General features: G+C 38.3%; 1 protein-coding gene across 4 annotated transcripts in view; it reads right to left on the minus strand.

The window, feature by feature from the left end:
• Nucleotides 1-13,216, minus strand: part of RAB31 (RAB31, member RAS oncogene family) — a 121,925-nt gene that overhangs the window by 42,903 nt on the left and 65,806 nt on the right. For all 4 annotated transcript variants that reach the window (XM_019712606.3, XM_074340376.2, XM_074340375.2 and 1 more), the window contains 2 exons: nucleotides 6,091-6,162; nucleotides 4,853-4,959 (listed from right to left, as the gene is read on the minus strand). In XM_019712606.3, coding sequence (XP_019568165.1) covers nucleotides 4,853-4,959; nucleotides 6,091-6,162 — 179 coding nt within the window. The remainder of the gene's footprint in view (nucleotides 1-4,852; nucleotides 4,960-6,090; nucleotides 6,163-13,216) is intronic.

The following is a 13,216-nucleotide window of genomic DNA, read 5'->3' on the forward strand; positions in this document are numbered from 1 at the left end:
GCACACAAAGGCCTCAAGTGGGCTGAGTCAAGCTCGGGGAGTTAATTTCATTTAAATGCCAGTACCCTCTCAAAATATGCCAGGCAAACAAAGCTCCTCTTAAGGATTTATAAGCTTACACAACCAAAGTCTGTTAGATGAGACCAGTTTCTCTCTCTCTCTCTCTCTCTCTCTCTCTCTCTCTCTCTCACACACACACACACACACAAATCTACATACTGTCCCTTTCCAATACCCAGTGAAAAATGAAACATAGTCTTCTGACAATTTCTGACAATTACAGGAAAGCAAAGTGTTTTAGGGTTAGAGTAAAAGAAGGTCAAGGTGTGCTACATAAGGTGTGGGGTCTTGGCTGATTCCCCAGAACAATCGTACCAGCAGGCAGAATCTGGAGTAGACAGATTGGCTGACCAAGAACCCGATTCCACTGCCATGGAAAGATGTCAACAAGCCGATGCCCATTAGGGTCGCAGGCTATTCCTGTCTAGCGGGACAAAGTTTATACTCTGGGAAGGGACCAATAATACATCAGGTTTCCCCTTCCCTGCTTTCCTAAAAGGGAATTTTTAATATAGTTATCTGATTTATCTTTTGTAAATTGTATGTTCTGGGGATAAATTCATCGTTTGTCCCAGGGTGTTTACCAAACTTTATTTAACTATATATGTAATATATATAACATGTATATACTGCTGTTTTAATATTTAGTTGTTTTTATGTCAGTTTTTTGTTAACTGAAAATTTTATAGAGGTAATTGTAGATTCATATGCAGGTAGTTATAAGACTTAATATGGAGAGACTCCTTGTTGCTTTGCCCAAGTTCCCCAAATGGCAACATTCTGTAAAACTATGTTGCCTTACAGCTGCCAAACCATTTGTTCCCCTGAGCTCTACCCAGGATTTCACAAGGGAGTGCTTCAGCAAACTGAGGCCTGATGGGGAGATATCGGGAAAGCTCCTTTGAGGGGGTGTCTCAGCAAACTGAGACCTGATGGAATAATATCGGTCCCTCCCCTTTAATGGATTCCCTGGAGTTATGCGTGTGTGTGAAGGCACAGTATGTGCGGAGCACATGGGGGCACAATGGGGACTTTCGGAGAGACAGCCAGCAGGCACATAATTCACAGATCTTGAGATTAACAAGCTTTTCTTCCTCATCTGTTAACCAATAAAAGCTATGTGTTGGCTCGATTTGGGGGTCAGTCCTTGAGGATAGAGTCCCTTGGCCCCGCTTGCACTCTATTCTTGGCTGCTGTCTTTCTTAACCCTGCACTGCCCTTCTCGCTTCCCACAGCTCTTGTCGTGCAGGACGCGACAAAACTATAGTATAACATCACAAACAGGATATTGACATTAATTCACTCTATCTTACTTAGATTGCCCCAGTTTTACTGGTACTCGTGTGTGTGTGTGTGTGTGTGTGTGTGTTCTATACCATTTATCACCTGTGTAGGTTTGCATGTCCACTACTGCAGAGAAGATACTGAACATTTCCAACATAACAAAGACCCCTCGTGCTCCCCGTTTATATCCATACCTACTTTCCTCCCCCTCCCCTGCCCACATCATCCCTAACCATAACCTCTGGCATCCACTAATCTGTCCTCTATTTCTAAAATGTTTTCATTTCAAAATGTTATATAAATGAAATCATACATTATGAAACCTGTAGAATTGGCTTTATTCACTCAGTATAATTCCCCTGGAGGTTTGCCCAAGTTGCAAGTTGCATGTTATCAGTAGTTTGTTTCTTTTTATTATTGAGTAATATTCCATAGTATGGATGCACCACAGTTTGTTTAGCCATTCACCTTTTGAAGCACTCTGGCCTGATTACAGTTTGGGGCTATTACAAATAAAGCTTCTATGAATATTCATGTGCAGGTTTTGTGTAAATGTTTAAGTTTTCATTTCTGTGGGATAAATGCCTAACAGTACAATTGTTGGACCATATGATAATTGCATATTTAGTTTTAAAAGGAATTGCCACAAAATTTTCCAGAGTGGCTACACCATTTTATATTCACACCACCAATGTGTGAGTGATCCAGTTTTTCCCCGTCCTCACGTGTTTGCTGATGGTTTCTAATTTAATTCCAATGTAATCTGAAAACATACTTGTATGATTTTAATTATTTTAAATTTATTGAGGTTTATTGTATGGCTTAGTATATGGTCTATCCTGGAGAATGTTCCATGTGAGCTGAGGCTAACAAGTTTTTAACACTTATTTTTATACTTGCTATTCTCCCTTAGAGAGTGAGAGAGAGAGAGAGGAATGGCAGGCCTAATATTGAGGGCTTTCGGCAGATAGCTACAGTCGTGTGCTGCTTAATGACGAGGATATATTCTGAGAAATGCATCGTTAGGCAATTTCATTGCTGTGTGAACATCACAGAGTGCACTTACACAAACCTGGATGGTATAGCCTACTACACACCTAGGCTATATGGTATAACCTATTGCTCTGAGGCCACAAGCCTAGTAAAATGTTGCTGTACAAACCAAGAAGAGATTAAATCAAGCACAAGAGGAAATGATACAAAATTGGGAATGACTGTAATGGGCATGGTGTTTCCTTGTAGGGTGATAGAAACATTCTAAAATGAGATGTAATAAGGACTGTACAACTCTATAAATATACTAAAATTCATTGAACAGTATTTTTAAAACAGATGGATTTTATGGTTTGTAAATTATCTCAATAAAATATATTAAAAATTTAAATTATATATTAACAAATGTTTAAAAATTTACTAGCATCAAAATAATTTTTCTCATTGACTTAAACAGAGGCTTGAAGGAGAATTGCAAAGGGAGTCACTTCTTTCTGCATGATTCAGTAACAGGTAGCATTTAAAATAACTCTGAGTATAACAAAAGATACATATTCCACACTTTAAACCACAACCGCAGGATCTTGAGAAGCCACATTCAGATCTCACTGAGCCCAAACTAGTGGAAAAAGGCTATTACCCAGACAACCTGGACTCATGGAACAGTGTCACCACTGGACGTAGTAGCTAGATGTCGGCTTGGATTGTCTCCCATTGGGGATGGAGAGGCTAAATTTACGGTTGGAAGTGAGATGGATGGATTCTGCTAGGGAGGCATTTTGCAAATTGTATATATAGGAATTGGCTGGCAAAAAGGAGAATGCCTGCTGAGGAGAATGCTATACCAGTGCATAAAAGGATAATTCCACCCTGAGAAATCATGTCTTTAGGTGCCACTAGCCAAGCCAGCATGTCACAGACATATTTTGTCTGTCCAGACTGCACTTTTCTAGGAACTGCCCCTCTTCCAAACCAGCCACCCTCCCATTCTCATGGTTAAGGTGGGAAAAATCATTTTCTACTGCCCAAGTCCCCGCCCTTAGCCACAATGCCGTGTCATAATGTGGGAAACCCTTCCATGACAATTTAGACTGGAAACAGAGAGAATGCCAGACCAATATCTTTCCAGAGACTAAAGATGGAACATATCATATACCAGAGCTAAAGGCAGCTCTGTTTTTTACTCTGTGGATACCAGTACCTTCCAATAAATTCCTCTTTTTCCTGAAATTAATTTCAACTGGTTTTCAGTTCCATGTAACCAAGAGTCCTAATAATTCCATTCAAGTTTAAATTGTTTTCTCCTTAAATTCTAGTCCACTGGTTCTCCCACAATACACAAGGCTTAGTTCACTTAAAGTCACGCCTTTTACCACAGTTCAGTGGTGTCAGATGATAGCACCTCCTGTCAGCAAAGGCCCTCTCTACCCACCCCCATCCCTTCCAATGACAAAAGTTAAAGCAATTCTGCTGGGAATACTAGACAAGCAAGCTGTTGTAGGATTACAGTAAAGAAGGTAGGGATCTGAATTAAGTCTGGAGAGTTTAAAGATTTGTCTAGCTCCCAGAAGAACAAATGATTAAGTGGTGTTGATGGCTGTTATTATAAACCAACCTGATGCAATGTGATATAGAGCTTTTGAAATCCCAAAGAAACAGAGTCATTTGTCAAGGGCCACATTAAGAGCTTTTTAAAGATCTGTTTTCATCGTTATTTAACTTTGGTTTAATCATATTCAGATTAGCAAAACCTGAAACTCGATGTCATTGTCTTTATGAAAATAAACTACTAGAATTGCTGAGAATTAAATTAACCCGGGGGATGGAGATAACACAACTTCACTATGTTCTTATTTACAACATTTTTATTCAGTAAAAATAGCTAGCTTATCAGGTTAGACAGATCTCTAGTCTCTATCAGGGTAGATCACATCTCTAGTCCACGTGGGCTGGGTCCCTACAAACATCTGTCCAGGCACAGGAATTCAACAATCCAGTGTCTCCGGCACAAGCCATAGTGTTCATATCTGATGCATCATATTCAGATCTTAGAACAAAATAGTGAGATTATATAGTCTTGACTACATCCTTAAATTAAAGTCTAGAACTAAAACAAATAGGGATGCTATGGAAAATGTTAAGAATCTAACTCTCCTTACCATATGAAAGTGTTACTATAATGGTGATAGTAGTAATAATGACAATAATCCGAGAAAAGGTAACAAAAATAATAAAACCATGTAGCCCAAAGACATCTAGAGTCAGGGATGTAACTGTGCCATGTATAGGAGATTTGATTTTAATATTCATTACTGTGTGGTCCATCAAATTTGCATTTCCATACTATTTTCCCTTAATTCTATTCTGGTTGAATGAATACACCACTTTGACCACCACAAGTGAATGACACAAATTAAATTATTACACTGAGAACACAGACATTACAGCTTTTTGCATGTAGACATTCAGGTATGGAAGATATTAATACACACAAAAATTGTTAAATGCATCTTACCTTATATCTGAGAGATCACATTTGTTCCCAGCAATAGCCATTACAATGTTTTCTGGACCATGTTCTTTCAGCTCTTTCACCCATTTCTTCAAAGTATGGAATGAGTCCTAAACCCAAAGTGTAAATCAATCATTGAAAAGACCCATCAACATAACAGTTATACGTTTTATAACATGACCCTATGCACATAAACCTTATGTATTTCATACGTAACTCTCTATATTTCACCCAAGTAGAAAACAAACCTAGCACAATTTAATGGAGAAAAATATTTTCAGGAGACTCTACGTAGATCAACATACTACATCTATCTTGGCATAAATTTTAATATTAGCTAAATTATACTTCAGTAGCCTGTAAAAGATTCCCTTTTCTAAAACTGAAACTTGATAAAATGAAGAAAATCCTATTTGTAATTTTCTCCTGTAAATAAAATTAATTTAAAAGTATAGCCTTGACTTAACATGAAAAAGGATCTCGTCATAGGACTAAGACAATGCTCATACTTCAGGAAAGAAAAAGGAAAAAACTACACACACACACACACACACACACACACACACACACTTTAGAGTCCTGTTGTCCTTTCAGCTCTTCACTCACAACTGTCCTTCAGGAAACAAGCCAAGGTAGATACCACATTTAGGTAAAAGTGGTCAGGAACTCAAGGATGTAACTGTGATAGGTCATTAAATGAGTGGTCCTGTGCACTGGGTCAGCACTCCAATGGGAAAAATGTCAGCAAATGACCGTAGTCATTTGCTAATGGATATCCAAGAGCCTCAACATGAACACTACAAATGTATTTATATTATATGTACACAGATACACTGTACATACATGAACATTTCCTTGGCATTTTAAGCAGTGTGATTGAAACACTAATAGAAAATATTCTATAATTATAAAACATACAAAACATAAAAATAATTTTCCTTTTCCTAAAGAGCTGACATTCTGGTGAATAGTATTAGTAGGCATGACCTTAACTCTACAGACAGTCAGTTTTAAAAGTGAATGTTCATTGTTGTTTATTAAATTTAGCAGATAAGCCTGAGATGCTTCATTACATATAGGTGAAATAAAATCAACATATAGTGTTCATTATCCCCAACCACCACATCATGAAATCTCATTCCAGGCTACCGTCAAGACTCAAGCAGTGAAGTCTCTGCTTTGGTCTTTATAAGACCGAGAATCACCATAAATCATCTAAATTCTAGCGGGGTCATTCTTACCTGTTTGGTAATATCATACACTATGACAGCTGCAGCGGATCCACGATAGTACATAGGAGCCAGTGAATGAAACTGTTTAGAAACAATGATTAGTTTTAGGCCAAAGTGAACACATTTTATGCAATCCCAAATTAAATATAAAACTTTATCCTACATCATCCCTACAAGATCCCTGAATTCCCCCTAGAATTTTCCCAGGGTTCATATTAGATTATAAATTTTCCTCCTCAACTGCACACACGCTTGTTGTTTATGGACCGTGAAATTCACTCTTGGGCAAAGGCCAAAAATAAATTTTATTTTAAATGCTAATATCCTATGAAATTTCTTTTCTCTGCTGTTCATCATTTATTTAATATGGTTAACCTAGGGCAATCTCATTAGAATTACACAGCAGTAAGAAAAAGATGTTTGCCAAGGGGAGGAAAAGACGAGACTGGCACAGATCACAAGACCCTTGCTGAGCCATTAATGAGGAACACTGCAGCAAGGGCACCTCGGCAACTGCCCTCAGGTCTGGATGGCTGCAACCCTCACGCGCATGACAAATGGTAACAGAGATGAGCTTCATTCCAAAATGTGAACAAAGCAAGTCTCTTCGGTCACTAGAATCATTTATCCCTACGCAGGATAATTATTCTGAGGATACACAGGTTTTTTTATGTATATTTGAAAAATGTATCTTTGAATATATTTGAAGAATATATTGTAGAGGGGTTTTGAAAGTCAATAATAAAAAGATAACTCAGCTCAAAAGAAAAATGGACAAAGAATAGATAGATAGATAGATAGATAGATAGATAGATAGATAGATAGATAACAAAGAGATCTAAATTGTCAATGAGTATTTTAAAACATGTTCAATTATAATAAAAGAAATGAAAATAAAAGCAATGATGAGGCATTTACCAATTTATTAAATATTTGAAAGATTTATCATATCTAGTCATTGTGGATTTGGAAAGGGAGGCACTCTCATAAGCTACACAGGAATGTATTCTAAGACCATCTTATAAAAAGATGCTCAATATCACTAATCAGGAGAAAAATGCAAATCAAAATCACAATGAGATATCACCTCACACCTGTTAGGATGGATGTTATAAAAAAAAAGTAACAAGTATTGGTGAGGATGTGGAAAAAAGGGAATCCTAGTACACTGTTGGTGAGAATTTAAACTGGCATAGCAACTATGGAAAATAATATGGATAGTACTCAAAAACCTAAAAATAGAACTATCATATGATCTAGCAATTCACCTTTAAGGTATATACCCAAAGGAAATTAGTAACTCAAAAAGATGTCTATACTTCTATGTTCACTGTAGTATTATTCACAATGGACAAGAAACAGAAAGAACCTAAGCATTCATCAACAAATGAATGGATAAAGAAAATGTGGTAGAGATATACACAATGGACTATTATCCAGCCTTATAAAAGAAGGAGATCCTGCCATTTGCAACAACATGTAAGAACTTGAAGGACATTATGCTAAGCGAAATAACCCAGGCACAGAAAGAAAAAAAATGCACGATCTCACTTATACATGGAATGAGAAAGTCAAATACATGGAACCAGAAAGTGCATCAGTGGTTACCAGGAGCTTGGGGAGATGGGTGGGATGGAAGATGTTGGTCAAAAGGGGCAAATCTGCAGTTATGTGAGATGAATAAATTCTAGAGATCTAATGTATAGCATGATGACTATGATCAATAATACTGTATTAAATGTGGAAATTTGCCAAGAAAGTAGATTTCAGGTATTCTTATCATTTTTTTAAAGGTAAATTATGTGAAGACGTTAATTATATTAATTTAGTAATCATTTCACTATGTACATGTACATCAATCATTATGTTGTACACCTTAAATATTTATTTTTTATTTTAAAAAAGAGAGACCTTCTTTCAAAGACACTGTCAGTAACACATATCAAAAGTTGCAATGTGCACTTATAGGAACAGACACTGGAGTGATCATCGCATACACACAGACACTTATCCCTATGTTGTAAATGGGATCAAATATTTAAAATTAACCTAAAGGTTAATCATAGAGAATTCATTAATGGTATATGTATATGATGGAATATTCCGCAACAATTAAAATGACAATGAGGATTTTTACTTATAGAAAAGGTACCCTTGACATACTGTCTCAAAGCAGCGCATGTACCATGATATAACTTCAGGTAAAATGTGTGTGGGTGTATGTCCGTGTGTGTAAGTATAACACAATGTTTCTCAAAATGTCAATGGTGGGATTTCTAGCGGTTTGTACATTTTCTTTATAAGAGTCTGACTAGTATAAATTTTTACAATGGTTTTTGATGAAGCAAAAAAGAGTTAACGAAAGTGAGTCTGAACGGGCACTGCCCAGGCCTGCATCCCCCTCCCGAAGAACCACCCAAACTCAGCCCCTAGAGACAAATCTTCCTATTGAAACATCCTTAGAAAAAGGAGGTAAGACCCAACCAGAAACATCAAGTTTTGTCGCCTGTGCAGATCGCTGGAGCCTGCCCCCAGCGTGAACTCCAGCCTCATTACAATACAATTAGAATAAAATGAACATTAAGGCTTGCCCACACCTACCCCCCCCCGCGGGTTTTTTGTTCTGTTTTGTTTTGTTTTGTTTTTGGGGGATATTGGGGAACAGTGTTTCTCCAGGACCCATCATCTCTAAGACGTGTCCTTCAATCTAATTGTGGAGGTTGCAGCTCAGCTCTAAGTCCAGTTGCCGTTTTCAACATTTAGTTGCAGGGGGTACAACCCACCATCCCATGCGGGAATTGAACCAACAACCTTGTTGTTGAGAGCTCGTGCTCTAACCAACTGAGCCATCCGGTGCCCGCCACCCATGGGTTTTTCTGTGTGACTCTGGGTAAGAGCATGCACACAAAGAAACTAGTTATATAACTAACACATGTCAATCAAATGACATGTGTTAGTTATATATGTCATTACATTTCTTGCTGTAAGAAAATTTAGTTCTTCTTTCGTATATAAGAAAAAGCTAACCTGAAGTTAGGTACAGCTGTCCACTCTAAGACTCTGCCCCTGACATCCCCTCCTCCCCCGCCTCTCAGGTGTTTCTCTCCTTACTACCTGCTGCAGTTGTCTTCTTTAGACATTACCATGGGCATTCTATCTCTGCCCAACCTTCAATAAAACTTTCTTTGCTTTCCTACTTTTCTGAATTCCTACTTTTCTTGTGAATTCTTTCACCTTCAGCGAATAACCAGGGGTTAATTCTATGCCAGTACAGTTTTTAAATAAAATGGTTTTAAGTTTTACAAAAGCATTCATTTTTACTGAGGAGTAGGGGAGGGAAGAGGGAAGGAAGGAAGGAAAGGAGGGAGGGAGGAAGGATGGAGCCCGAAGCTTTTCCGGCAAACAACAAAACTATTACTCATTCATTTTTATTTCCCACACAATACTTATCATGGAATAAGCACTTTCCAGCCTAAAATGATCCATTTGGAAATCTGAAGCACATCAGTTCCAGAGCTTTCCCTAGTATTGCACTGAAGAATACTAGTGCGGCTCTCACAAGAGTGGAAGGAAGCAGGCAACTCTTTCCCATCTCCACACTCTCCTGCAGTTCTCCACCTTGAAGAGACATTGCCCCAGTGCCTCTGTGGTTTTCAGAAAAGGGATCAGACTTGATGGAGCTCAGAATGAACCCAAGAGTTCCCAGCTAAAGAGCCTGGGCCACTTGCCTCACTGGAGAATGGCAAGCTAGTTACCATGTATGTCTTTCCATAGTCACTGACTGCCTGACACTGTGTTTGATAAAATATAGGTATCGATAAATCTACTTTAATCCATCCTTTGGCAATTCACTCCACATGTAGAAAACAAAATCAAAATCCTGCCCAAATGGAGAAAAAACGCAATGCATTTTTGAGACATTCCTGCTTTGCTAAAGGTAGGAAAAACATATAAACTATCCTTTTGGCCCAATTATAAAATGTCCAGTTTTTTCAAAATAGCCTCCATATAAGAATGGTCCATTTAAACATACCAAGTAGGAGAGAAGGTACAAAATTTATATCTCAAAAATCAAGGTACTTGTGGATTCAAGCACAAAGAGGAACAAATTGTGGACGTCTTCTAAGACAGAGTTCACTTTCAGCTGTAACACTATGAACTGAATCTAAAATGGTCACTGGTGTGCAGGTCTCATGAATTATTGAATAGATCTTTGTATATAATGTATTATTTGCTCTTTCCTTCCTCCAAATGGAATCATTTTAAAAATAAATCTGTTGGTGAAGCCACTTAAACGACTTTATTGCCAGGGACTTGGGAGTTTTAATGAGTTAAAAGTTCACATTTCAGTAACCCAGTAACACATCGACCAAGTGGTAATATTTGTGGAGGACAAAAGGATAAATCACTTCTAGCCTACAATGTGCATACTTTTCACCACACAAATATAAAACAAAAGCATCATAACAGGCATCAATACTGAAACATGACATAATTCAATTTCCATGGGGTCAGAAGACTGATAAACACATAAAGAGTCTTCTAGAAACAAAATTCACAATCATGGGAGGGTGTTACAAGTTTTTAAAATCTCACCTTGAAAGGCGATTTGAAAATTAGCCCAATAGATGCAAATTCAAAACCCTTTCTTCCCTAACCAACAGAATATTTGTAATACCAAATTAAACTATTCAGATAACTCTCAGAAAACATTCACTTTTTTTAGAAGAAGCACAGGGAATTGTGAAAAGCCAATTTGTCCCTTCAAAAGAAATGGCTGTTTATGTCCTTAGTATGTGTGAATGCTTGTTTTTTCATTGCTGGCTGTCTACAGGACAGGAGGAAAGGGAATGGCCTTTGAACTTCTTAGACTCCTCAGCTTTGACAGATGGATGCTAATAACCCTGCCCCCACTTCCAGCAACTGGTAGAAGGATAAGTGGACGTAAGCTTTCTGGAAAGCAACTGGACAATGTATTTTGAGAGTCTTGAAATCGTTCATATGCTTAGATTCAACAATTCCACTTCTGAAGGGAATAATCAGAGATGATCGCAAAGCAACCAGAATTCATTCTAGAATGATCAGTAATTCTGAAAAATTGGAACCAACCTGAATATCTAACCATAGGGGACTGGAAACATCAATTTGGCTTAGCCACGTAAGGGACTATTGGGCAGCAATTAAACCCAAGTTTCTGAAAAATATGAAATGGCACATGAGGCAAGATGGCTTAGTCTGGTATTCCCAAAGGTTTTCTGCAGAACCCTGTGCCCTTAAGGTGTTTTTTGGAAAAAAGCTTTCTTGACCCAGTAAGTTTGAAAAACACAACACATAATGACTGACGCTCCCCTGAAGGTTTAAAAAGTATTATTAGTACCTTAAAGGCTCTGAAAATGTTTATAGTAAAGACATCTATTTATTTTGGTTTGAACTCAGGATTTATTTATTTATTTTTACCACTTTTTCAAGTAGCACATATTAACATCCAGGGGCCTAGAACCTGTCCATCATACCGGCACAGTATGAAGAGATCTAGACTCAAGGTGGAGTCTAGATACCTGTGCCTGGCTCTATACCGGTTTCATATTTTGTAAAATGGACACTGTGGTGGGAATGGGATCGGTGATGATAGTTAAAGTTCTTCCAGCTCTGTGACGACACTCATGGCCAAGGTGAGACAGGCTCTGACTAGAACCTCCTTCCCTTGCCCCTTGCCCTGCTCTTGATTCTTTGGAGTGCCTTACCTGCAGCACAAACCTCCTTTCTTCCCCTCGTGTGTGTGTGTGTGTGTGTGTGTGTGTGTGTGTGTGTGTGTGTGTGTACTCAGCAGACAATGGAAAGTATTGTTCCAAGAAATCTCCTAATCCTTCAGACCACCCAGCATGCTTCAGGCAAAATTCCTTAAATGCAGGTCTGTGACATCATAAATTCCATAGCAGCAATATTCAGCATGTCAAGAATGAGCAGTGATGGAAAATACACAAAATTTCCAAACAAGGACAGTCTGCAGCTGGCCTGCAGATGAGAATTATCCAAGCCAGAGGCTCTGACATCAGGTCTGGGAGCTTGCAATGATTGGCTCTGTATTACGATTTTCAGAGGACGCTCTGTCCCTGGAGAGTCAATTCGATGCAGCCTGGGAGCCAGTGCTGGTCTGTCTCGGGTGCCAAAGCACAATCAGAAATTCTCACCCTTCTACAGAATGCTGGGGCCATGGACAGTTAAGGACAGAAGCCAAAACATATCCAGCAGTCCATTAGGATTTAAACAAAGAGGAAAGTGGTAAAGGAAAATTCCTGACATTCCCAACATTCTCAGCTGGCAAAAGCTGAATGGAAAAACCATTGCTGAATGTTCTCTCTGTGCCATTCAGAAGAATGTTTCTGACTTTTATACAAACCCTCTCTCTCCGCAGAAAAGCAGACAGCCTGTTTCATATGCTTACTCAGATGTCCTAAAACCCAACATTATGTAAAGCTGAACGGGAAAAGGGCTGGGAGACTACAGTATACCAAACTATTAACAATGGTTATTTCTGAAATAGGCAGATCACCACTTGTTTTAATATCTCTGAATATTTTTTTTAAACTTTTACTTTTGGATCCCTTACTTTTGCAATGAGAGGGGGTCTTTTTTTCTTTTCTTTCTTTTTACTTTTTTCTTTGAACGTGCCAATTAATGTCAAAGAGCTTCCTCAGCATTCAAGAATCAAAGGGGTGAAGCAAAAAAACCAGGAGGCAGCGGGGTTTAGAGGTGACCTGACATGCGTTTGACTCCTAAGGGACAAGATGTTGAGTAAACCTTCTTTAAGAGAAAATGATCCAACACAAATCCAAACATTTTTCCATAAAAAAAGGTGTTGGGGGCGAGGGCGTGAGCTAGTGTTTTTTTTAAAGACAAGGTAATGAACTGGCATATTCTGATCTCTAAAATAATGTATAAGACAGAGTCAAGGTTTTGAAATGCTATAGAAATACATTTTTTTCCCACCCATAAATCCCAACTGTAGGGAACCTCAGCTCTACTTCCCCTGTTGGCAAGCAAATGGAATTTCCTACAAGTCCAGAACTATGACATATGACACACCGTGTCCCTAAGTTATCGGTGTTTCTCATCACACAAAGCCATCATTTTG

The sequence above is a fragment of the Rhinolophus sinicus genome, chromosome 4 (genome assembly GCF_057876585.1).
Source record: "Rhinolophus sinicus isolate RSI-liver-muscle chromosome 4, RSI-T2T, whole genome shotgun sequence".
In the NCBI taxonomy this organism is placed as follows: Eukaryota; Metazoa; Chordata; class Mammalia; order Chiroptera; family Rhinolophidae; genus Rhinolophus; species Rhinolophus sinicus.